This window comes from Mastigoproctus giganteus, chromosome 5 (genome assembly GCF_048544385.1).
Source record: "Mastigoproctus giganteus isolate SK-2022 chromosome 5, ASM4854438v1, whole genome shotgun sequence".
Lineage (NCBI taxonomy): Eukaryota > Metazoa > Arthropoda > Arachnida > Uropygi > Thelyphonidae > Mastigoproctus > Mastigoproctus giganteus.
This window is the reverse complement of record NC_143579.1, coordinates 102,221,214-102,248,769: the sequence shown is the minus strand read 5'-3', so window position 1 is coordinate 102,248,769 and position 27,556 is coordinate 102,221,214. Positions and strand designations below refer to the sequence as shown.

At 38.0% G+C, this 27,556-nt stretch overlaps 1 protein-coding gene across 3 annotated transcripts in view; it reads left to right on the top strand.

The window, feature by feature from the left end:
• The first annotated feature begins 2,874 nt into the window (after positions 1-2,874).
• MFS18 (major facilitator superfamily transporter 18) overlaps positions 2,875-27,556 on the top strand; it is a 299,997-nt gene continuing 275,315 nt past the window's right edge. The window contains exon 1 of one of the 3 annotated variants that reach the window (XM_090373372.1): positions 2,875-2,954. In XM_090373372.1, the coding sequence (XP_090229498.1) occupies positions 2,917-2,954 (38 nt within the window). In that variant the 5' untranslated portion in view covers positions 2,875-2,916. Of the gene's footprint in view, positions 2,955-6,116; positions 6,191-15,210; positions 15,310-27,556 lie in introns of those variants that run through there. The other 2 variants (XM_090373373.1, XM_090373374.1) reach the window with 2 other exon arrangements.

Here is a 27,556-nt window from a genome sequence, read left to right as displayed (position 1 = left end):
AGATGTGCAAATGTGACTCCAATTCTCAAAGGAGGAGCAGAGGCTGACAAAAGTAATTATAGACCTGTGAGTTTAACTTCTGTTCCAGGAAAATTAAGGGAGGTACTGGTTTAAGAAGCACTGCAGGATCATCTAGACAAGAATTCAGTTATAGCTCGGACACAGCATGGTTTTGTTTAGGGAAAGTCTTTCCTGACCAATTTGATTGTAAACTATGATGCAGTCACAAAAGAACTGGATGCAGGGAATAACTGATATATTTACATGATCTTAGAAAGGCTTTTGATACTGTTGCACAAATTGGAGTAGTGTGGCATTGGAAGCAAATTGCTGCTATGGATAAGGATAAAGGGGTGGTTGAGGTGGAGCAGACAGAGAGTAGTAATCAATGGACACTGCTCATCATTGACTAATGGTATTATTTGAGTCCCTCAGTGTTCAGTGTTGGGTCCATTATTGTTTTCTGTATTTACAAATAATATTGATGATAGTATATTAAGCTTAATGTTCAAGTTTGCAGACGATACAAAGGTCAGCAAGGTTGTTATGAACAACACTTACGCTATACTGCTGCAACAGGATCTGAAAAGGTTGAGCAGATGGGCTGAGAGGTGGAAAATGCAGTTTAACATTGACAAATGTAAAGTACTACATATGGGAAACAGCAACCCCAGAGCAACGTATGAACTCTGTGGTACTACAATGACAGTGGTAGAGAATGATAAGGACCTGGGGGTAATTGTGCAGGCAGATATGAAGTTCTCTGAGCAGAGCAGACGGGCTGCAAGAGTAGCTCATGGTGTCTTGTCAATGATTTACAGGAATTTTTCTAGCAGGGATAAGGAGGTGATTATTCACTTGTATAAAGCAATGGTCAGGCCCCACCTTCAGTACTGTATACAGGTCTGGAGGCCTCATTTCAAGAAGGGTGTAGAGATGCTGGAACGAGTACAGAGAAGGACGACAAGATTAGGGAATGGGACAAAGGGTTGCTCTTACGAAGAAAGGCTTAAGTTTTGCAAATTACAGTGTCTGCAGACTAGACACCGGCAAGATGATCTGATATAGGTGTATAAAGCCTTGAATGGTTTGAGCATGCTCAATGCTGATGGGATGCTTCCTCTTGCTCAGAATAATCACCTCAGAGGGCATAAATTCAAATTGAGGAAAGACAGATGTAGGATAGATGTGCGAAATTTGCCTTTAGCTAGCGGGTAGTTGGTTGGTGGAACAGACTTCCATCCCTTATTGTGCAAGTTGATAGCCTAAATAAATTTAAGGCTCAGCTGGACAGGTATTTCGAACGAAGAGAGGGGTGAAGTGGAAGTGGTTTTTTTTTTTATTTTTGTCTTTGGCTGATGCTGCATAAGCTTGCTTTCTTGCATCATATGCCTCTACTAATGCTAATGTATTTGCTGTATGATTCCTTTCGCCTCAAAGGCGGTACTTGTGCATATGGCCATTCTGATATTCCCTGTCAGAGTCTTGGGAATTTGGAATCTCCTCTCTTTGATCTTCTCTGGCTTATAATCTTTCTACCTCATTTCGTCAAATTCATCTGTTGTCTCTATTGTTCTCCCAACTCCACTAATCACGTGGAGCTCTTTGACTTCCTCTCTTTGCAACTTGACTTTCTCCAGTCCAACTTTCCTAACAGTGAGGTAATTTTCCTTGGTAATCTTAATGTTCACAATGCCAGCTGACTTCCATTTTCAAGTCACACCAATCCAGTTGGCCGAGATGCTGAGGTTTGCAATTACCAATGACCTTGCACAGATTGTTCATTTACCTACAAGAATACCCGACAATCCTAATCATACAGCCAACACGCTTGATCTTTTTCTCACAAACAACCTTTCTAAGTGCATTGTCGAAGTGATAGGTCCTTTAGGCACTTTAGATCACAATTTGGTGATTGTCTCTTCTCCAATGGAGCCTTTATCTCGCGTGCATATTCCCAATCTCGTGTTGTTTGGCGTTACAAGAATGCAAAATGGGATGTGCGAGGTTTTTGTACTGGTAGGGCTAGGGCACAGAGAAGTATGAAATGTTACTACTCTTTGGGCTAGGGTTGCCAGCCGGCCTACTTTGTGCACGACAAACCTCGATTAGCCTAATGATGTCCTCCATTGTTAGATTTTGAGTTAAAGTACAAAATTTTTATAGGCAGAGGACTCTTTTTAGCTTTCAACATAATACAAGACCTGTATTTTTATATTTAGTAGCAGAAGATCTTTTTTAACCCTTTCAACTGTGTTCTCCATTACAATTTCTGAAAGGTGACAACCCTAGGTGGGGACCGAAATGAGAATCTTGCCAAGGTCCGATTTTTCTTTAGTCCGCCACTGTCCTCCACTCAGGAATGCTAGAGAATTATGGACAGCGGTGCAGCAAGCATGGATGGAAATACCTGTGGAACGCTTTTGTGAACAAGTGAACTCAATGCCTCGCAGTGTCACTGCCTTTATCCGGTCGAAATGTGGGCCTACCAGGTACTAGGTAGGTGTCCCCGGATTTCTGTCCTCGAGTCCATTTAACGGTCTGAAATTTAACAATTTAGTAATGACAGTAAAATAGGTAACATTATTTTCTAATCCTCATAGAGGGAGCTTTGTGTCTTTTTCTGCCACATGTTTAAGTTGACAGTATATTATTCGTTTGTGTTCTATTAATGCGAACGAAATTCAGTTTAGTTTATTTTGTTAAGTACTATCGGTTTTGATATTTTTAAACCGCGGAGTTACGTTTCCTGTTTATTGTGATGTATTACGAATTCTTTCATACATATGACAAATTATTTCAGGTTATGGTATCCAGTGCTCATTGCATTTATTCTCTATAATACAATACAATATAGATTATAGCATATATTGGCCACAGCGCTTGTGTGCAATAATATTTATATTTTTTTAAAATATGAAGACGGAAGTGTCTGACGGAAGAATCTGGAATCCGTAAGTCGTATGTGCGATTTGAACTTAACGTAGTTTCACTGTATAGTCTCTATTAGTATTAAATTTTTTACATGCCCTTTCAGACTTAGATAAATTAACTGTTGCATATAATAATTAGCGGCAATAATCAAGAACACGGTGCCGCTTTGAAAATCACTTCGAGAAGAAGAAGAGGGGGAAACCGGTGACGTACGGTTCGTAACTCCGCCCACTCACTGTGTTCCCTCCTCCCTTCTCGATCACTGCACTCGGCAAATGTCATGCGACATAACAATATGATGGAGCTGAAAAACAACGAAATTAATGGCAATAGGGCAATTTTTTTCGGGTAAACTCCAGAACACGGTGCCCCTTTGAAAATCACATCGAGAAGAAGAGGGGGGAAAGCGGTGACGTACGGTTCGTAACTCCGCTCACTCACTCACTGCGTTCACCCCCCTTCTCGATGACTGCACGCGACATAACAGTATGATGGAGCTGAAAAACAACGGCAATACGTCAATTTTTTCGGGTAATTCTCCAGAACACGGTGCCCATTTGAACATCACGTCGAGAAGACGAGGGGAAAAGCAGTGACGTACAGTTCGTAACTTCGCCCACACTGCGTTCCCCCTCTTCTTCTTCTCGACGACTGACTGCACGTGGTAAATGTCACATAAAAATAACAGTATGGCGAAGCTGAAAAACAACGAAATTAACACCAATACATAATTTTTTCAGAGCAGCAACTAAAATAATTATACATAAAAATGATACAGTAATTTTTTTTTTAAAAACGAAACAAACTAATGAGACGCAGTAAACTACCAATTTTCACTAAATCCCGAAGTCGCGTAAAAAGGTAACCTAGAAACATAACCATTTTTCACTAAACACAAATGAAAGACAGTGAAAAATGACACCCATTGTAATTTTTTTTTCGTCCAACGACCGGTTTGCACTTGAATCCCTCCTGAAGTCGTGTAAAAACATAACCACCTTTCTAAACACAAATTAAAGTCCATTAGAAACATGATGCCTGTTATAATAGTTTCTCGTCCAATGACCAATTTTAGCTTGAATCCCTGCCGAAGTCATAAAAATCTAACCTTTTTTCACTAAACAGAAAAGAAAGTCAATTAACACATGCAACGAATAATAAAATTACTTTTTGCATAACCACAAAACAGCAACATAGAATTTTTTTTTGCACAATACTAGGTTAATATGCAACATTCTCGCTCCCTTGGGACTGAACATAGGCAAAAAAAAACACAAAAAACAAAAAGAACCTAAGAAATTAAGAAAATGTGAAACAGTTTACTTGCAGGATGGAACAGGATAACGACACAGAAACTGAGGACCATGTGGCAAGTAAAGTTAACACCAGCAAACGAACAGCAGAGCTCTGAACAGAACAGAAACCAGCATTCAAATGAAAGTACAGTATATGCAATGAATTTCGCATTCAGCGCTCCAGTGACGTTGCGTGACACGACGTCCGCCTAAACGAAGAGGGGAATGCAGTCAGTGGGCAGAGTCACAACCTGTCAATCACTTCTTTCCCCATTCTGACAGCCAATTACAAAGGTGCAATGTATATTGGAGTATAGTGTTTTTTCGGAGCAGCAACTAAAATAATTATACATAAAAATAATACAGTAACTTTTTTTTTCAAAACGAAACAAACTAATGAGACGCAGCAAACGACCAATTTTCAGTAAATAACTCCGAATTCGCATAAAAAGGTAACCTAAAAACCTAACCATTTTTTACTAAACAAATGAAACTTGATGAAAAACATGACTCCCATTATAATTTTTTTTCGTCTAGCGGCATGTTTTTGCTTGAATTCCTCCCAAAGTTGCGTAAAAACCTAACCATTTTTCTAAACACAACTAAAATAATTATGCCTAAAAATAACACTAATTTTTTTTTCAAAACGAAACAGACTAATGAGTTGCAGCAAACGACCAGTTTTCACTAAATAACTCCCGAAGTCGCGTAAAAAGGTAACCTAAAAACCTAACAATTTTTCACTAGACACAAATGAAAGTCGATGAAAAATATGACTCTGATTGTAATTTGTTTTTTGTCCAACGACCAATTTTTGTTTGAATCCCTCCCGAAATTGCATTAAAATTTAACCATTTTTCTAAACACAAATGAAAGTCGATTAAAAAATGACACCTGTTATAACCACAAAACAGCAACATAGAATTTTTTTTTTACACAATACTAGGTTAATATGCAACATTCTTTCACTCAATCGCTCCATTGAGACTGAACAAAGGCAAAAAAAACACAAAACACAAAAAGAACCTAAGAAATAAGAAAATGTGAAAGCAACACATGGCAGCAAAAAACAAAGAAACAGTTTAACTGCAGGTTGGAATGGGATAACGACACAGAAACTCAGAACCACATGGCAAATAACATTAACACCAGCAAACGAACAGCAGAGCACAGAACAGAACAGAAACCAGCATTCAAATGAAAGTACAGTATATGCAACGAATTTCGCATTTAGCACTCCAGTGACGTCGTGTGCCTGATGTCCGCCTGAAACGAAGAGGAGGATGCAGTCAACGGGCGGAGTCACAACCTGTCAATCATTTCTTTCCCCCCATTCTGACAGCCAGTTGCAAGGGTGCATCATATATTGGAGTATAGCATAATTAGCAATTATGGAGTATAGCATAATTAGCAATTACTCTGGAAAGTAAAGTTGCTCTTTACTTTCCAGAGGCTTTTCATCGTTTTTGGCATAAAGGGCTTCTTAATAAGCTTCCATCTTAGGATTTGCTAACTGTGTTTTGCAATTTCTTTCTTATCCACAGTGGTGAGCTGTGAGTATTTTAACAATGGGCTCACAGTTTTTCCGACTTTCTACGGAGTAAATTTGATCGATCACCGAAGTGGCGTTATCCTCGGCTTCCATCAGCTGCTTCCCACGTTCGTACTACTAGTAGTGTGATTAGAGCGTGTGACGCATTTTTTGTGGCCGGTATGATATCTCGAGTCAGGGGCGGATTTAGGTGGGTGGACAGATGTGGGTTATTACCCTGTTAACCATGCATAAAAGTGAATGCATAAAACATTCCTAGGTCTATCTAAAAAAAAAACGAACTTAAAAACCACATCGTCATACCTCGCCTTACGATGATAACTGAATACGACAGTGTCTGGAGTTCTAACTTTTTAGAATTTTTGAATAGTATGACGTCACAATCATGCTTCTTGAAGTTACTACTGCAGTAAGTATAATTGTAACAATACAAATATTTGTCACCAATTTCTTTTTTCGTCTCACATTTTTGTTACATTCCATTGTTAGGTGCCTCTAACAGCTGCGTATGCCACTTCAACTACAAGATCGGTGCTGTTTTACAGGGCCTTTAGATACGTTGTAGTTGCAAGTATACATCTCTTACTTTAGTTATCATAAATTCATTGTTATTATTTTTATTATTATTATTAGCCATATAGTGCAAAGAAGCCTGAGGATTAGCCATTAGCCATATAGTGCAAAGGAAGCCTTATGCTGCACCAGCTAAAGAAAAATTTCTTAGTTACCCCTGAGAGAGAGAGAGAGAGAGAGGGGGGGGGCAGGGGCAGGAGATCAGAAGTAGAAGGAAATCAACAAGAAAGAGAAGAATAATGATATACAGCTCAGGACCCTGGGTGTGCCAAGCCCACACTCACCAGATGTGAGCCTCTGGGGTTGTATCTTGTCTTCCAGAAATTATGAAAATCTGTGAATGATTAATAAAATATTTACAATAAAAAAGCTCTTCTATTTTGTAATCAATATATACAAATCAAAATACCTAAAATATATAAACCATTTACAGTGCAAGCACATGCATAACTTTTTTATTCGTCCTTTTTTTTTTTAACAACGGGAAATATAATAGATACATTTTTTTTTCATGATAAAATTTTAATATTGCAAATAAAAAATAACACGAAATATTTCCCATATCACAAATAACATAAAAACTATCACAAAGCATTCCACAATATAAAAACAAATTACATAAAAAACTTTCTAGAAAAAGTACACAAAAAATCGCAGATTACACAAAAAAAAATTATTTCACAAATATTCAAGAAAAATTTATTCTAAAAATTGCCATGTAGAATTTACTTTCTTTATTAATATTTGTTGTCGATCTGCTCTGCTCAATAGCTGAGCGATGATTACAGATGAATGATTTGACGTAACGATCCAGATCAAATTGAAGCAATGTTTTCTATTAAGATGTATGGTCATCAAAATCTGCAACGTGTTTAATTGTCACAATATTATTCATTACACCAATAATGATATTTTCTGGCTTTCTTAATTGAAAAGGTAATTTCAGTTGATTTTAAAGATAAACTGTCTTCGACAAAATCTCTAAAATAATTAATTTTTATTTCATATTTTATCAGAAAACTTAAATTTCTTATTCGGTTTTCACCATCTTGCCACCGAGACGAAAATTCTTTCCCATTCCACGATTTTGGGTAGCATATGTTAAAATTTCTTTCAATGGTATCATTTTCTTTATTTAATTTAAAATCACCCTGTTGCATTAATAACTTGTCATTTAATAATTTTTTTTACTTTTGATTTTGATTCCTTCAAATTCTTTCCACTTCAATATGCTCTCAAATTTAGCTTTATAATTTCCTTCAGAATTTTTCAAATTAGCAATAGCATTGATAGTTTGAATAATTAATTTATATGCTTTTACCATTGTGATTCTGCAAAGCTTCTGAAAGGTAATAGAGCTCCTGCAGGATGTCGATCATTAGTACTAAATTGTTAACAAATTCCAAATTTAAAAGTCGATTTAATAATCCGGAATATTTAGCTTCTGATTCAAAATGTTTGCACAAAACAGGATAATTCTTCCAACCCACAATTGTCGTCTGCAAGCTACAAGCTGCTCATTGTGGTTTGTTATTTGTTTGTTATTTGCTTTTTAGGAGCATTAGCAACTAAGGCCATATTGCTCCGGGATATGCGGTGGTCATTCCCTGACCTTTCCGCATCCTCCGTATTTGGTGGTGACGGGCTCGAACCCCGGTCTAATCAAGAAGCGTGTGCTACGCACTGCTGCTCCTTCCCACCTGGCTACGGAGGCGCCCCTCATTGTGGCCAAACACGACCGATCTTTATAGTTTCTGCATCAAGTTCTTTAGCAATCATCCTTAATTCACACTAGTTTTTTGGAGATTGGTGATATAGTTTTTTTCCTTTTAATTATTGCCTGTATGCCATTACATTTTAGAACATTTTCTACCTACACAGTGAAAGGCTCGACAAAGTTTCAAAATCTGCCAACATTTCATTTTCGTAAAGTTTATATATCTTAGTTGCCTCAATCAATTGTTGCTACTCTCACTATCATGCAAAATGTCAAAATCACACAGATATTAAGCTACTGTGACCATGTAAACATACACATAAAACATAAAATAGACAGGAGAAATTTACTGGAAGGCACTCACTTCCAGTAAATCACTGGATCACTCACTTTTCTGAAAAACATATGCCTGTTTGTTGGAGTAAAGGGGAATCACAACACAGGTTGACCAGAGGCTATAATCCATGTCGAAAATCTTCTTAATCCTCTGACTGGCTATGGAAAGCATTATTGACTAACACGACTTCTCAGTATCTGACTGCATAGGTTTTACCACAGAGTAGTAACATATCTTACTTCTCTGTGGGTACCGTTTCACTCTTAATTCACACTTTCTAATAGCCTAAATTGCCTAAAGGCCAGAGGTGAGAAAAATGCATACAAAGTTGTCCCTCCTAATCCTTTTGTTACATGGAAATTTTCTTCGTTCAGCGGAAACTATTTTAAATGTAATTACCAAGGGGAATAAAAAAAAAAAAAAAAAATTGCTATAAAGAAGTTTATTAAACAGAGGTCCAACTGTAATTAAATCAAAAATGAAGCAATTTTAAAATATATAACCGATCGATTGTGCCATTAAAATGCTGGGAATGGGGCCCTGCTTGCCCCACCCTAGTTTTGGCTCTGGATACTCAATAATTGCATCCAAGATTTCATTTGTAAAATAAATGATCGTCTCAACGATGGGCTCGTGAATTTTCAAAAAAAATAACAATGGGCTCTTGTGAGCCCACATAGCTCACCACTGGGTATTCAGTTTTCTCTTTGACTGCTCACTGAGGGTGATGGTAGACAGCTCTTCATCTTCTAACTTTGCCACTAGTGTTCCACCAGGTTCACCTTTCTCCCACTCGTTTCCACTTGTATATTAATGACCTTCTTCCACTGACTCGAAATCCTATCCATAGTTTTGCTAATGCTAGCACATTGCACTCTGTTTTCCCCTTTGAGAAACCTTGCCCAAGTTCTTGCTTGTCCAAAGCTTCAAGTTCTCGATATCTGCTATGAATTCTTTAAATGCTTATCTCCAACTTCAGTGGGGAAAAGATAACTTAGTTGATTTCAATCCTTCTAAACCTCTGTCCTGTTTTATATCTCACAAAAAGGATTCTTCTGCTCCTGTGCTTACCTTTGATGACACTCCAATTTCTAGGGAAGATCATTAGCATTAGTAAAGGCATATGATGCAAGAAAGCAAGCTTATACGCCATCAGCCAAAAAAAACAAAAAAAAAAAAACAAACCCTTGTCATTTCACCCATCCACTTGCTCCAAATCTGTTTAGTTCTGCCTTGAACCTATTCAAGCTATGAACTTCTACAACGATAGATGGAAGTTACAGGTCTATAATCTGGTCACTCTAAATGTTAGTATTAGTATTAGTAACGGCCGCATGGTGCAAGAAAGCCTATGGCTTATGCTGCACCAGCCAAAAAAAAAAAAAAAATCCGAACAAAACAATGATAAAAACAAAAAAAAAATAATAATAATAAATAAATAACTAAATAATAATAATTAATAAATAAAAAAAATAAAATAAAAAGGAAATTAAACCTATCATCCTATGTGCTTCCCTTACCCGAAAGTACTATCCAGATGACCTTTGAATTTCCCCAAACTGTCGGCCTCTACCACCCATGAAGGCAACTTATTCCAGTAATTTATAACTCGCTGGCTAAAATAGAACTTCCTACAATCCAATCTAAACATTTCCCCCCGTAACTTGAATTTATGTCCCCTAGTTCTAGCATCATTTATAATCTTGAAAATTTTGTCCTGATTCATTTTACTGATGCCTCTCAGAGCCTTAAACACCTCAATCAAATCTCCTCTAAGGTGTCTAGTTTCCAAACTCTGCAACCCACATATTCGAAGTCTTTCTTCATAAGGACGCCCTTTTGCCGATCTCACCAGGCGAGTTACCCTTCTTTGCACCCTTTCAAGAAGCTCGATGTCTTTCTTCAGGTGCGGTCTCCATACTTGAACACAGTATTCCAAGTGTGGTCTAACATAAGCCTTATATAATGGGATTATCACGTCCCTATCTCTACTTGCAAAAGTTCGATAGATCATCGATAGGACACCATGGGCCTTCCTTGCAACCTGTTTACAATGCTCAGAGAATTTCATGTCTGACCGTATCGTAACACCCAAGTCCCTTTCCTCCAGTACTGGTTTGTTTGTCTAGTTTAGCATTAAATTTATTTAAGCTATCAACTTCCACAACAGATGGAAGTCTGTAACAGCAGTCAACTACCTGCTGGCTAAAGGCAAACTTCCACACATCTATTCTACAACTGTCTTTCCTCAGTTTGAATCTATGCCCCCTCAGGTTCTTAGTCTGAGCAAGTGGAAGTATCCCATCAGCATTGAGCCTACTCAAACCATTCAAGGCCTTATACACCTCAATCAGATCACCTCACAGGTACCTAGTTTCCAGTTGCTGCAACTTGCAGAACTTAAGCCTTTCTTCATAAGTACTTCCCTTTGTTCCTCTCACCAATCTTGTTGCCCTTCTCTGTACTCTTTCTAGAAACTTTACATCCTTCCTAAAATGAGGCCTCCAGACCTGTATTCAGTGTGGCCTGGCCATTGCCTTATACAAAGGGATAATCACCTCCTTGTCTCTTCTAGCAAAATTGCTATATATCATTGCCTGCTCTGGGAGCATGTTTGCCCTGCTCAGAGAACTTCATAACTGACTGCACAATTACTCACAGGTATTTTTCATTCTCCACCTCCCAGAGTGTAGTACCACATAGTTGGTATGTTTCTTTTGGGTTACTGCTACCCATATGCAGTACTTTGCATTTGTCAATGTTAAATGTCAGTTGCCACTGCTCAGCCCATCTGCCTAACTTTTTGTGATCCTGTTGCAGTGACATACTGCCTTTAATGTTATTAACAACCCTGCCAACCTTTGTATCATCTGCAAACTTGGATGTTAAGCCTGATATACTTCATCATTATCATTGATAAATACACAAACCAACAATGGGCCCGGCACCAAACCCTGGTTGTTGTTGTTGTTATTTGGTTTTTAGGAGCATTAGCAACTAAGGCCATATTGCTCCGGGATATGCGGTGGTCATTCCCTGAATGACCTTTCCGCATCCTCCGTATTTGGTGGTGACGGGCTCGAACCCCGGTCTAATCAAGAAGCGTGTGCTACGCACTGCTGCTCCTTCCCACCTGGCTACGGAGGCGCCTACCAAACCCTGGGGGACTTTGCTAATAACATAGAGTCCAAGTAGAGCAGTGTCCATTTATTACCACTCTGCCATCTCCCACTCAACCATTCCTTTATCCATTGCAGTAACTTGCCCTTAATGCCATACCGCTCCAATTTGTACAGCAATCTTTCATGTGCAACAGTATCAAAATCTTTCCTGAAATCCAAGTATACGATATCAAAATTACGGCTTAGGGTTTGCTTACTTCCCTTGCTGCCTCCTTCATTAAAACTGGATAAATTCCATCTGCCCCATGCCTTTTTTATGTTTAACTTCAACAATTTCTCTGCCACTTTTCTCTCAGTTATCACAAAATCACTTAGCTCCCTGTTAGAGTTTGATAAACATCTGGCATTCCCCTCCTGGAACAACTCCTCATGTGTGAATGTAGATGCAAAATACTCATTCAGTTTATCAGCTACTTGAGCAGGATCATTAATAGTCGAACTATCCATGTTAAGTGGACCAATCTAATTCATCCCCCTTTCTTTTCGGGTTTACATAAGTAAAGAAAACTTTGCTGTTTTTCTTTGTGTCCTTTGTCAAAGATTTCTCGTAATCTGCCTTCACCTGCCTAACCTCCTTTGTGACTAGATTACAGACTTGCTTATATCTGTCATAGGCTTCTGTGTCGCCTGATAATTTATATGTATCCCATTCATTTTGCATTTTTCTTCTCTGCCACGAGCCTCATTAATTCATCCAACATCCATTTAGTCCTGAACCTTGAACAGTATTTCTTGGTATGAAAAACCTAACTAGCCTCCAAGATTAAGTCCCTGAAGGCTTCCCATTTAAAATTCACCGTTGGTAACATTATCAGTTGATCCCACTCTACAGAATTTAAAAACTGTCTGTTACCACTGTAGTCACCTTTACGAAAAACAACCCTTCCCTTTACCCTTGATGGTAGTTTCATCTTGATACTTAAGTATTTACCACATAATTATATACGTTATGTAATGCAGAATATTTTATACGTAGAAATATTTGAATATTAAATATTTTGACCAACATTTTTGCATCTTTTCACTACCATTTATTATTGATTAGGAAATATCCTGTGGCACTGACCGCAACTCACAAATATCTATGTTACCTTATGGGAATGCGATGCTCACTTAGTGCGGATTCACTTAGCGCTCTGTTTTTCCGGAACGAATTATCAGCATTAAGCGGGAGTTACCTGTACTTTACATTAGTCAGTGTTAAACTTCAGTTGCCACCTCTTAGCTCCTCTTCTCATCTTTGATACTGTTGCAGTAGCGTACTGTCATTAGTGTCATTAACAAATCATGCCGACCTTTGTATCTTTGTATCTTAGACATTAAGCCTGATATACCACCATCAATATCATTAATAAATACAGAAAACAGTATTGGACCCAACACTGAATCACATATCTCTATTGAGGATTACTCTGAATTCTAATATCTCTCTCTCTGTTGGCCTAAGCGTATCACAAATATTTCTTACTCTGCATTTAGAAACTGGGTTTTCTCTTTCAATCTCTTGGTGTTATTTTCTCCAGGCTTCTGTACTCCATTCAAAAGAGGCCAGTTAAGTGAATTAATGACTCATCTCTTACAAGGTCTTTCTACTCTCTGTCTCATAGATGTTCTGTTTCTGCTGCATGCCATTTCTCTAGATACAGCCACTCCCCGATTAACATAAGGGTTGCATTCTGTGGAACTAAGTCAGATTTTACATGGGTTGCAATTTCCCCCATGCTTATGCAGCACTCGCAACTGTGCTTGCTGAATTGATTGAATCAAAAAAGAAATGTTCGATGAACATGTGAATAGAATTATTTATTGTATTTATTCAATTTTTTTATCTCATGCACACGAAAAATTACAAAAGCATGTAATTTATGAAATTACAAAAAAGAGAGGAGACAGGCATAACATCCGTTAGTTTTACCTCTCGAGCATTGTTGCCAGAATCGACGTCTTCAGCTGATAAGTACGTCGCTTGGAGGTTGAGGGCTGTGGAGATTTAGAAAGGGTTGACTGCTTAACCTTACGAAAGAACATATTAATGGGTGACTGGATGGTGGGTTTTTTCTTTTCGTTGTAGATTTCTTTGTAGCAAGCAAGCATATCATTCACCCCTCTGTTAACTTTTAAGAATCGTTACGCTGTCAGGATTCATTTTCTCAAACCTCACCATTGCCGATGCAATTTCACAAAATGACATTGCCATTTCTCTGTTGATGAAGCATCTCGGCTCCTCATTTGGTTCATCTTGAGCTTCGTCACCTTTTTCTTCTTTCACTATCGCTGCCTGCAAGTCAATAAGTTCTTTAGATAATTCCTTCTCTTTTTCCTCTGTTATCTCCTCCACATCTTTGGCAACAACCTCCAACTGAAGTGGCTCTGCAGCCTTTACAATCTTCTCTTTGACTTCATATGATTCGTCTTTTTCAAACCCTTTGAAGCCTTTTATGTGCCATGGGCATATTTTCTTCCATGCACCATTTAAACAGCTTTTAGTAATTTCCTCCCAGGCCTTATTAATGTTTAAGATGGCATGGTAAATATTGTAAGATTTCCAAAATTCTCGTAACTTAAAATTTTTCTCACTGTCTACTGCAGACAATTCCTGAGCAAATAAATGTGCATAAATAGTATGCTTTTAAATTCAAAATAACACCCGGATCCATAGGTTGGATGAGTGAAGTCATGTTTGGTGGCAGAAATATGACTCTCATGTTCAAATTAAAATCATCTAGATCAGCGTTTCCCAAACTTTTTTATTCACGGAACACTTTTCATCTCACAATATATTCACGGAACACTTATGAAACACAAGTTTAGCAGGAGCCAAAGAACTGTTGCTAATATTTTATTACATATGATGCACTGTGCATCAGGAGCATATTTATTTCCAACACATGTAAAGCTGAAATTCAAATAACTGTCATTATACTTTCGTTTTGGTCTTTTATTAGTTGGTTCATGTATTTTCACTTCAGATTTTTGGGGAACAGAAAGCTGCGATCATTCATCTCCTCACTTTGAAGTGTGACAATATTGTGTTTGTTTTCATTGACCACAGTTGCACTACTAGTAGTACTTTGCGTCTTGTTTTAAAGTTCCTTTTTTCAACCACAAATCCATGGTCACATATTTTAATAATAATATTTCGAAATACTAATAATTATGAAAAAAAAACATGTATACAGGGAAGCGAATCTATTTATGATATCGGTTCGCTTCCTCCTCTCCTTCAACCCGTGTACTCCAGACTAAATTGCATACAAATAGCATACTAGATCACGACATTGCTACTTTTTCGTAGATGTCATTACCTCTACGCGTACTTCTATCTGTGCAAAGCCCTCAAAAATAAAGTTTTCCATGGTCTATTTGATTATTAGTCTATGCTAGTATATTAATAACCGAAAAAAATTATGTTAAATATTATAATGATACAAAAGTGGTGTACACTACAATTATGCAAAATTTATTTATTTTATTTTTATTTAATTATTAATTACGATTTTTTGCAGAACACTTGTTCGCATCTCACGGAACACAGTTTGAGAAATGCTGATCTAGATGCATAGGATGTCCAGGAGCATTATCTAATAGAAGCAGAATCTTGAAAAGAATGTCATTGTCTTTACAATATTTTTCAATCTCGGGAATGAAGCAGCATTTAAAACAATCCTCAAAAAGAGATATTGTTATCCATGCTTTCTGGTTCGATCAGAAATGCACAGGTAGGATGTCTTTATTGATGCCCTTAAATGCACGAGGATTTCTAGAATGGTACACAAGCAGTGGTATTAATCTGTAATCTCGCGCTGCATTAGCCCGAAGAAAAAGTTTGGCCCTATCTTTTGACACCTTGAAACCTGGCATTGTCTTTTCCTCTTTGGCAATGTATGTTTGATCCAGCATTTTTTTCCGATACAGAGCAGTCTCGTCAACATTAAACATTTGCTGTGTTGAATAGCTGTCTGCCTTCATCATTAATTTTTTAACCATATGCTTTTCATTCTCTGATGATATTATCTTTGCAGATAATACTACGTACATATAGGTATTAGTAGTAATATCTTGAGCTATATAACATCCCCATGATACATCTTGTTTAATACTTATTTCCTTTTGATTATTACAATCAAAATCCAAAATTATTTTTGTTCCTTGTTGACTGAAGTGACCTCTCTTTATTATTAACCATAGTTTATGAGAAGGCATATGCATGTATTGATGCTAATATGAACAAATTATTTCTAATGCATCTCCAAATTAAATTCTTCTTCTTTTTTTTTTTTTTTTTCAGTTATTGCTTTAAAACAAAACATTATTTGCAGATGACCTCTCATGTGTTTTTCTCTTTTCTGTGAATGAAACATGGCTTTATCACTACTGATCAGAATCAAAACTGCAATCAAAATAATAGATGCATGCTGATTCCCCACTTCCAAAGAAGGCCAGGTCAGTCCCATCATCAAGCAAGGTCATGTGATAGGCACAGTCCACGCATCAACCTTCTGGGATTCAAAATCGATAATAATGGTAAATTATCTTCCAAAGGGACATACAATAAATGGACAGTACTATGCTAATATAGTAACAAAATTGCAATGCAGTCAAGTTAGAGGACTAAAGGTATTTCATCCAGACAATTCACCTGTTCACACATTGGACTGTTGTCATGGCTTCAGTTTATCAGGCTGGCTATGAATTGTTTCCCCATCCATCATACTCCTAAGATCCAGCCCCATCTGATTTCCACCTATTCTCAAAACTAAAAACCATCTTATCTGAAAGGAAATTTGACCCTCATACATAGATATAAAAGTACAGTTTATAATCTGTTATAGCCCACCATATTTTTATGCCAATTACTAGATATTCAGGATTTGGACCTAAATAATGAACTGATGACAATGGTGGCAGAGAATTAAAATGCATGGGATGATTATAAATTATCAGAGTGCACAGAAACTTATTGGAATTATAAACTGATCTTCAATTAATTTACTAAATAGGTTAGGCATCCTAAGGCAATTCAGTTTTTTGAAAGGAAATTTGGTTTGGATGGTCAGGTTATAGGGCCTCACTCCCTTTTTTTTCATGATTTTCAAGGAAGTGACTAGCTGGGATCATAAATCTGGAACATTGCTAGAAAAAGTGCACTTCATTACAAGGAGACTGTATTGAAAAATAATGCAAAAATCAGCATCAGATAATAATAATTCCTTTGCTATGCTATAACTTATCAAACAACCCTCATAAATGTGTGTTTTAATATTTTACCTTAAAATTCATATGCAAAATTTATGGCTGATTCTCTATAGTTTCAGTCTCCCCTTAAAAATTTATATTGCATACACTATTAGGAGGCTTGAATTGGTGGAACCCATGTTTAGTCTCCAGAGCTAAGTTCCGGTCAACCCTTCCCCATCTCTTCCGTCAGGCAGTATGACTGATGACTTTTGAGGTTATGGTGAACATCATGGCAAGATCCAATCTTTCTTACAGTTTGAGGGTACAGCTCTAAAACGGTATTCGCAGGCCGGCTGCTAGTTAGTCGGACTGAACATATTGGTAACTCTTTAGAAGGTTTCAGGATCAGCTAGTGTATAATCTTGCTACCTCTACTCTGCCAGATAGTGACTGGAGGGAATCTAAAGACTCTCCCTAGTGTGTGTGTGTGGGAGGCATTGTCGAGGCCACGTTATGTCAAGGATCTGGGTATAGTCTTACCATGTGTATACCATATCCAAAAATTTCATTACTTCATACAGCATGTTCCCCAACTTTTTCTTATTATTGAATACACAATGAATTGTCAAACTAATAGAGTAAGCTTATCTGCGAAAAGATCTAAACCTCCCAAACACTTCCTAGTTCATTTCACATATATACGTGGTCTCAATTTTAATCTCAATGATGTCCATTTCCACTTGCAGTCTTCCACACCATATGTACTTTTTCTGACAGAATCTCAGTTATCGGTTGATTCAATTACTGCTCATCTCAGTTGCCCAAATTATTCGCTGTATGATTCCTTTCTTCTCAAAGGTGGTACTTGTGCATATGTCCGTTCCGATATTCCCTGTCAGAGACTAGGTAATTTGGAATCTCCTCTTTTCGATCTTCTCAGACTTAAAATTTCTCTACCTCATTGTGTCAAATTCATCTGTTGTCTCTACCGTTCTCCCAACTGCACAAACCACTGGGAGCTCTTTGACTTCCTCTCTTTGCAACTTGACTTTCTCCAGTCCAACTTTCCTAACAGTGAGGTAAGGTTCCTTGGTGATTTTAATGCTCACAACTCCAGCTGGCTTCCGTTTTCTAGTCACACCGACCCAGATGGTTGAGATGCTGAGGCTTTTGCAATTTCTAATGACCTTGCACAGATTGTTCATTTACCTATAAGAATACTGGAGAATCCTAACCATACAGCCAACACGCTTGATCTTTTTCACAGAAGCAACCCTTCTAAGTACATGGTTGAAGTTAGTGGTCCTTTAAGTATCTCAGATCACAACTTGGTGATTGTCTCTTCTCCAATGGAGCCTTTATCTCATGGCTATTCCAAACCTTGTATTGTTTGGCATTACAAGGATGCAAAATGGGATGACCTGCAAAATTTCTTTTCTTCTTTTCCTTGGTCGTATTACTGTTTCAAAACTTCTGAAGTCAGTGTTTGCTCAGATTGTGTCAGTGAAATTATTTTTGTAGGAATGGAATCCTTTATCTCACACTCTACTTTAAAATCTCGTCCTTTAAATAAACCTTGGTTTTCCAATAAATGTGCTAAGGCTGTTCAAGAGAAGCATATTGTAATTGACGTTGCATATTGTAATTGGCTTGTTTCCAATTCTTCAGTTTCATTTTCTGCCTAGACCAGAGCTCGTAACAATTGTAAAGCAGTCATTAATCAGTCCAAACTAGATTTTGAACAGACTAAGAGTAGAAAACTTGCTTCTCGCCCTGATGATAGCTGAGAATTCTGGTCTCTTGCCAAAGCTATTGGCCGCAACTTTTTTCCATCTCTGCTCCCACCTCTGTCAAAACCAGATGATTCTGTTGTCACTTCAGCCAAGGATCCCATTAGAATCCAATTTTTCTTCCAACTCATGTATTAATGATCTTGGTAAAACACCTCCGACCATTCCCAACACGCTCCAATAAATGCCTCCTGTGGTCTTTCGTCAAAAGAATGTCAGAAGAATTTTGACGAATCTTGATGCTAAGAAAGCTGCAGATGGTATTTCTCCATTGCAATTACTTCTACTCTTTCTAAAGTAATGGAGAAATCAATTAACCGCCAACTCTTGAACTACCTAGAAACCTTCTGGCTGATCAACAATTGCCAGTATGGATTCCAGTGTTGTTCGACTGGTGATATTCTGCCTTATGTTACCCATTTATGGACAAATTCAATGGAAAAGTTTGGTAAAACACAAGCAGTTGCTGTTGACATCTCAAAGGCTTCCGATCATGTTTGGCATAAAGGTCTTCTAAACAAGCTTCCATCTTTTGGTTTGACAACTGTTTTTTTTTAAATTGGTTATCCAGTTTTCTCTCTGATTGCTCACTGAGGGTGATGGTAGATGGCTCTCTGTCTTCTAACTTCCCCACTAATGCTGGTGTCCCCAGAGTTTCAGTTCTTTCCCCTGCTCTTTTCCTCTTGTATATTAATGACCTTCTTCCATTGACTGGAAATCCTAATCATAGTTTTGCTGATTATAGCACATTGGATTCCACTTTCCATTTTGAAGAACCTTGCTCTGCTCAATCAGCTTCAACTTCTTGAATATCCGCTACCAATTCCTTAAATGCCGATCTCCAGGTAATTCTGCAGTGTGGCAAAGACAACTTAGTTGATTTCAATCCATCTAAAACTTAGTCTTGTCTTATCTCGCAAAAAGGATTCTTATGCTCCTATGCTTATCTTTGGTGACACTCCGATTTCTAGACAAAATGATATATCTCTTTTGGGGATTACCCTGACTTCTAATTTCTCTTGGCACAAGCATATTACAAATATTGCTTCCTGTGCATCTAAAAAACTTGGTTTTCTCTTTCGCTCTCGGCATTACTTTTCTTCCAAACAACTGTTCATTCTGTACAAATCACAAATCCGCCCTACCATGGAATATTGTTCCCACATCTGGGGCGGTGCTCCCAAAACCTCTCTCAGGCTTCTAGATTCCATTCAGAAGAGGTCAGTTAGGTTAATTAATGACTCCTCTCTAGCAGAGTCTCTCCACTCTCTGTCTCATAGACGTATTGTTTCTGCTGCATGCCTTTTCTACAGATACTTCCATGGGCACTGTTCTTCTGAATTGGCTTCTACAATTCCAGCTCTCTCTCTTTCAAATCAGTCCAAACACGTGCTGCCACCAGCCAACATCCATTTACTGTCCAACTTCAAACTCACAGCACCAACTTTTCATCTTCCTCGTTTATTCATTCAACTGCTGTTTTCTGGAACAACCTTCCTTCATATGTATTTCCTGAAAATTACAATGTACAGAAGTTAAAGTCTAATGTCAACAAATATCTTCTTTTGTCTTCTCAACCTCCAACCCAAGCACGGTACTAAGTACTATAGGTTCTAATCCTCTCGTGTTTGGGGTTTTCATAAAAAAAAAAAAAAAAAAAAAAATCTATATCCTTGTTATTTCATAATTTAATTATACATTGTTTCAGATAAAACAAGACCAATTACTGAAATGCATTCATTGTCATGCCTCGAAAGTGTGTCCCCCAAAAATCTGGTACAGATTTTCGACTCTTTGCTAACTAAATCATAATGGTGTATTATCATGATAGACGTTCAGAAAATTTGAGTTATACTTTGGCATTCCTCTAGGTGACCAGAATAAGGCATGTGCACCACATGTTATTTGTATCACTTGTTCCAGTGGATTATGTGATTGGTTTGAACAATTGGAAATAGTTAATGCTGTTTGTCATACCCATTTGGAAGGATCCGAAAGATCACTATGGTGATTGTTGTTTTTGTAACGGTAATGTTTCTCAGTGAAGAATAAGCAAACAATTGTTTATCAGAACAAAAATTCATTAACAAGACCAATCTCTCACAATGATAGTATGCCATTTCTGTACACCCACAGCATGGACTAGATTCTTTAAAATACAGAATATGATACAATGAAGGTGCAGTTGGTAGAGAAAACTGAGAAAACTCTTGATCACTTGAAAACTTCAGCTGATCATAAGTACACATACAACAGATGAAGAGACATTGTAGTTGGATCTGTTTACTCAAGATGAATTGACTGATCTGTTTGGCTCTATCTTTAGAGAGGGCTAGAGATGCTAGCCCTCTCCAAAGATAGAACCAAATTTCTTGCCTCGAGAGTAAAGCAGATATACTTTTTTTTAAGAAAAATGTCAGAATGTCTCATTATTCAGAAAGAAATCAAGTTTTGGCAACATTCTTTATATAAATGGTCTGCTCAGGTACAGCCAAGATATCAATGGAGTGTTTAGGAAATTGTCATAAATACACATTACGTCTGAATGATGCCTCTTCATTGATCGCCCACAGTGAAGTTTAAAGGTTGCTCTCTTATATAATGAGAACTTAAAGCTGTCTATCCCTATTCATCAGTGAAATATCTGCAGTGATCTCAAAGTCATTGGTACGCAAGAACGGTTCGCAAAATATTTTCTATGCCTATGGAACAGCTGTCCTACTGTAGACCATTATATCAGATATGTATAGCCTCAAAGAAGCACACATGAACCAGGAATGTGTAGTGTCCATTAGTGGATTCACTGAAGATTTTCCTTCTACCCCTCTACATTAAACTTGACCTAATGAGGAGTTTTTTGGGTAAGATGAATTTGAGAAGATTTCATTACTTAAGTGAGAAATTTCTAAAGATCAGATAAAAGTGAAAGAGGGAATCGCTGTGGGCATGAGATCAGAGAACTTCTGCAAGAAGGAAGCTTGGAGAAAGCCTCAGTTATTAGAACTAAGAGTTACAGGCTTTCAAATGGCTTTGTGAAAACCTTTTGGATAACCATAGGTCTCGCACATAAAGATGGACTTCAGAAACTGCTCTATGTATATAAAGAAATGGGATGTGGTATGTCACCAGGGCCGGATTTATATATAAGCTAAACAAGCTACAGCTTAGGGCCTCAGTCCATCTTAAAAAATACTTTTTTGATATTTTCACAGGTGAAGTGTAAGAGAGAAGGGGCTAATATACGTTATAGCTTAGGGCCACAACAAGTTTAAATCCACCTCTGTATGTCACTGAAACTTCATTTCTTGCATTTTAATTTTGAATTGTTTCCTAAAAACCTTGGCAAAGTGAGTGGCAAGCAGGAGGGAAACAATATGGCATAGACATTAAGTTAATGGAAAGTCACTACCAAGGTTGATGGAACAAACATATGTTAGTAGACTGCTGCTGCTGGATGTTGTTCTGTGACATTCTAGACAAAGCATACCAAAAGAAGTCATCCACGCAATGTTTTTAAATTGTATTTTACACTAGTTTACTGTATTATTTCAGCTGCATATAAAGTGTATTAGGTTTAAACTGTAAAAGTGTTAAAAATGAATTGTAACCAGTAGAAATAGTTTTAACTTGTAATGATATCATCAGCAGTCATATTACAAAAATTACTATATGTTAGGAAAAAACAGGTACCAGCTGTGTGGTACCACACTCAAGGCAGTGGAAAATAGTAGTAGTAGTAGCAGTGGCATGTGATGCAAGAAAGCAAATGTATGAGCTTATGCAGCATCAGCCAAAAAAAAAAAAAAAAAAAAAAAAAATCACACCATTCCCTCCAAATGCCTGTCCAGTTCCTTCTTAAATTTATTCAACCTATCAACTTCCACAACGACAGATGGAAGTTTGTTCCAGCAATTAACCACTCGCTGGCTAAAGGCAAATTTCCGCACATCTATTCTGCATCTGTCTTTCCTTAATTTGAATTTATGCCCCCTTAGGTTTGTAATCTGAACAAGTGGAAGGATCCCATCAGAATTCAGCGTGCTCAATCCATTCAAGGCCTTATATACCTCAATCAGATCACCGCGCAGGTGCCTAGTCTCCAGCCACTGCAATTTGCAGAACTTAAGCCTCTCTTGGTAAGAGGATCCCTTCATTCCCCTCACCAATCTTGTTGCCCTTCTCTGTACCCGTTCAAGTAAATCTACATCCTTCCTAAAATGAGGTCTCCAGACCTGTACGCAGTACACAAGGCGTGGCCTGACCATTGCCTTATACACAGAGGGATAATCACCTCCTTTTCCCTGCTAGCAAAATTCCTACATATCATTGACAAAACCCCATGACCTGCCCTGGCAGCCTGTCTGCATTGCTCAGAGAACTTCATATCTGACTGCACAATTACTCCCAGGTCTTTTTCATTTTCTACCACCTTAAGTGTAGTACCACACAGTTGGTACGTTTCTCTGGGGTTATTTCTACCCATATGCAGTACTTTGCATTTGTCAAGGTTAAACTTCAATTGCCACTTCTTAGCCCATCTGCCCAAATTATCTAGATCCTGTTGCAGTAGAAGACTGCCATCACTGTCATTAACAACCCTGCCAACCTTTGTATCATCTGCAAACTTCGACATTAAGCCTGATATACCTTCATCAATATCATTGATAAATATACAAAACAACAGTGGACCTAACACCGAACCCTGTGGGACTCCACTAATAACATTAGTCCAAGAAGAGCAGCACCCATTGATTACCACCCACTGTCTTCTCGCACTTAACCATCCTTTTATCCATTGTAGCAACTTACCCTTAATACCATTCTGCTCCAATTTGTACAATAGTCTTCCATGCGCAACAGTGTCAAAAGCTTTCCTGAAATCCAAATATATGATATCAAAATTGTTTTTTTCATCCAGTTCCTTTGTAACCACATCATAATATCCTATCAAATTTGTCAGACAAGACTTTCCCTTAACAAACCCATGCTGTGTCTGAATTATTGCTGCAGTCTTGTCTAGATGATCCTGCAATGCATCTTTAACCAGCGACTCCATTATTTTACCCGGAACAGAAGTTAAACTAACTGGTCTGTAATTACTCGTGTCACCCTTCGATCCCCCTTTGTGAATTGGGGATACATTTGCACATCTCCAGTCCGTGGGAACCTCCCCTGAGTCCAAGGATGCTCTCATAATTATGGCTAAGGGTTTGCTTAGTTGCTTTGCCACCTCCTTTAATATAACTGGATAGATCCCATCCACCCCAGGTGCTTTTCTTACGTTTAACTTCAACAATTTCTCTTCCACTTTGCTCTCAGTTATTACAAGATCATTAAGCACCCTGCTACAATTTGATAACCTTCTGCCATTTTCAAACCTTAATAATGCCTCACGTGTGAATGTAGATGCAAAATACTCATTCAGTTTGTTTGCTATCTGAGCAGGATCATCAACAGTCGAACCATCGATGTCAAGTGGACCAATCAGATTCATCCCCTTCCTTTTAGAGTTTATATAAGTAAAGAAATCCTTGGTGTTTTTCTTAGCATCTTTTGCCAAGGATTTCTCGTAATCTGCCTTCGCCTGCCGAACCTCCTTTGTGACCTGATTACAGATTGACTTATATCTGCCATAGGCTTCTGAGTCGCTTGATAATTTATATGCATCCCATGCATTTTTCTTCTCTGTTACGAGTCTCATTAGTTCATTTGACAACCATTTAGGCCTAAACCTTGAACAATATTTCTTAATAGGTATGAAACTTTTAGTAGCTTCCACGATTAATTCCTTGAATGCTTCTCACTTAGAATTTACTGTTGGTAACATCGTCAGTTGATCCCACTGTATAGAATTTAAAAACTGTCGGAGACTACTGTACTCGCCTTTACGGAAGCAAAAACCCTTTCCTTTACCCCTGATGGTAATTAAATCTTTAAGTAAATCCCACGTCAGTACACTGTGATCACTGCCACCTAGTGGTTCTTTTATCTGCAAATTCCTAATACATGAATGATCACTGCTGATAACCAGATCAAGAGTATTACTTTCTCTGGTTGCGTCTCGAACATGCTGCAGCAGAAAACAATCATCCAATAAATCCACAAAAGTCTGACTAGTGTGTGAGTGCCCAATCCACAAATTCCAGTCAATATCTGGGAAGTTAAAATCCCCCATTATAAGACATTCTGATTTACTAGCCCACTCTATTTCTTTGTACAATTATTCATTGTACTCATTTGAGTCATTAGGCCTATAACACACTCCTACTCTAATTTTTGCTTTCGCAGTGCTTATGTCACACCAAACTGACTCAACAGTGCACTGTTCATCTATATCAACTGGATGCACTTCTTTTGATTTTATGTTTTTCTTTATTAACAGCATAACACCTCCTCCCTTCCTATCCTGTCTATCCTTTCTGTACACATTGTACTCCCCAAATTCCAGTTCGGCGTTCCTTATATCTGGGTGACACCACGTCTCTGATATCCCAACAATATCCGCCTTTGATGTCTTGACCAACACTTCAAATTTATTTACTATAATTCTAGCATTGGTATACATGCAAGTATACATGCACCTATTCCTATTCCCAGCCACTCTAACACATCCCATATACCCACCTGTTTCACGATGACTGACATCCATCCCTGAAACCCCCAACACCCCTCCCTCCAGGTCCCTACTTATTCTAATAGAAGTTGTGCAAGAATCACCTTCACCTCTGCCTACGGCTACTGTTAAACTATTAGTCCTTGTATTCCCCCAAGCTATCAGTTTTCCGACCCACCTAACACTGCCTCGATAGCATCAGCAAATATTCTTGCACCCTTTCTATTTAAGTGTATCCCGTCCCTGTAGAAGCAATCTCTCCTGTTAACAAGTACAGTCCAGGCTGAAAAAAATTCTACCCCTTGAGCCTTGCACAGTCTTTCCAGGGCCCTACTTCACGGCTTTTTTTCAACAGTGACCTGTACTTGTTAAGTAATTCTGCTGGTCTCCTACTCTTAATATCATTAGTGCCAACGTGTACAACTATATCACCTTTTGTGCCCTTAAAAGATGATATCTGCTCTACAACGTCATCAACCTTTGCCCCTGGCAGACATACCCTGGTCCTGTTCCACCTATCCTTTTTACACAATATATTTCCCGTTTCCCTGACAATAGAGTCACCAACAATTACTAGTTCCTTTGGGACCAGCGCAGTCTGCCTTGGGGGTTGCCGCTGTGTTGCGTGATGACCAAGTGCAAGCTCTGGCGTTGATGTGGGCAGCTGAGAGCCTGATGGGCCCCTCAATTTAGATCTTTCGAGGGCATCCACCCTGTCCTTCAAACTCTCATATAGGCCCATAACAATGCTGAGTTGTCGCCTGATTTCCTTACACTCCTTACATCGCGCACACACAAAGACATCCCCCATGGCAATATCATGTTCCGTTCCAGATAGTTCGGCAAACATTTCACAAGTTGCACATTTTTTTAGGCTGTGATGCGTTGGAGAATCGCCCCCCGCAGTTCTCCCCCGAGTCACAGCACTCCTGCCACTTTGTGCCCGTTGCTTTGCTGCTCTAGTTTGGGGCATGATATTTTAAATTAATAAGATCAATAAATTAAATTAAATTAAATGTCAATACTATGCTATCTAATAGAAACAGTGAAGCGTATTACTGTTTCTATAATTATACGTTAGAGCTACCTAACTACCTCAATTAAAAAATTTGAATTCCCTGTCACTATATACAAAAACAATGTCTGCAATATTCGAATGAAATAACGGTTTTATAAAGTATTACGTATATCTACAAAAACTGTTTATACAAATTAAAATAAAAATAACCAGCGTAATTAGAACTATAAGACTACGTATTAAGTACAATATAAAATAACAATTATGTAAATAAAAAGCAAAAACTTATCGTTGTTTTCGGAGCCTGTAACTTGCAGCTGTATTTTCTAAAGAGAGTCAGCGCCCTCAAAGAACTTCAGATGTGAAGTTCTTTGAGCTGTGCATACATGCTGCCACCTCAGCCCATGGGGCTTTGTCAGTGATATAGAGGAATTTTTCCAGCAGGAATATGGAGTAATTAACCCATTTTATAAGGCAGTGGTCAGGTTGCATATTGAGTCTTCATTTTAGGAAGGATGTAGATCTGATGGAATGCATGCAGATAAGAGCAATGAGATTAATGAGAGGGACAAATGGTATTTTTACCAGGAAAGCCTTCAGTTCTGAAAACTGCAGCACCTGGAGACTAGGCACCTGCGAGGAGATCTGAATGAGTTGTTTAAAGCTTTGAATGGATTGAGTAAACTCAGTGCTGATGGTATCCTATTTCATTCTAAGATTGCACATGAGAAGACATAAATTCAAACTAAGGAAGAATGGCTGCAGTGTAGGTGGTGCAAATATACCTTCAGCCAGTGGGTGGTCAATTGTTGGAACAAACTATATATTCAAGGAAGAACAAAGAAAAAAATATATTCAAGAGGAAGATGAACTGTTAGATGGGTGGGGGTGAACAGGTGACATGGTAAGTGTTGTATATCTTCTTTTTGCTTACACTGCATGAACTTGCTTTCATGTATCATTTGCCACTATTAATACCAATAGTAAGTTGAATCTGTTTGCACAGGACAAAGCTGATTGTAGCATACTATCACCATAGGATAGGATTTCCAGTCAGTTGAAAAAGGCCATTAATATACAAGAGGAAAAAAGTGCGAGAAAGAACAGAACAGCAGAAAATGAAACAGATTTGTAAGCATGCCAATTGCGATACGCAAATTCTTACATTGAACATCCTTATTGCATTTATTGGGTGGCCAATGTTTAGAAAAGGACAAGGTTTTAAGTTGGAATAAAGAATTTCATCCTACAAGAATAATTTCACTGACATTATCTGAGCAAACATTGGGATCATAAGATTTAAAGCAATAATCAAACCAAGTAAAAAGAATAATTGAAATCTCACATGTCATCCCATTTCACATTGT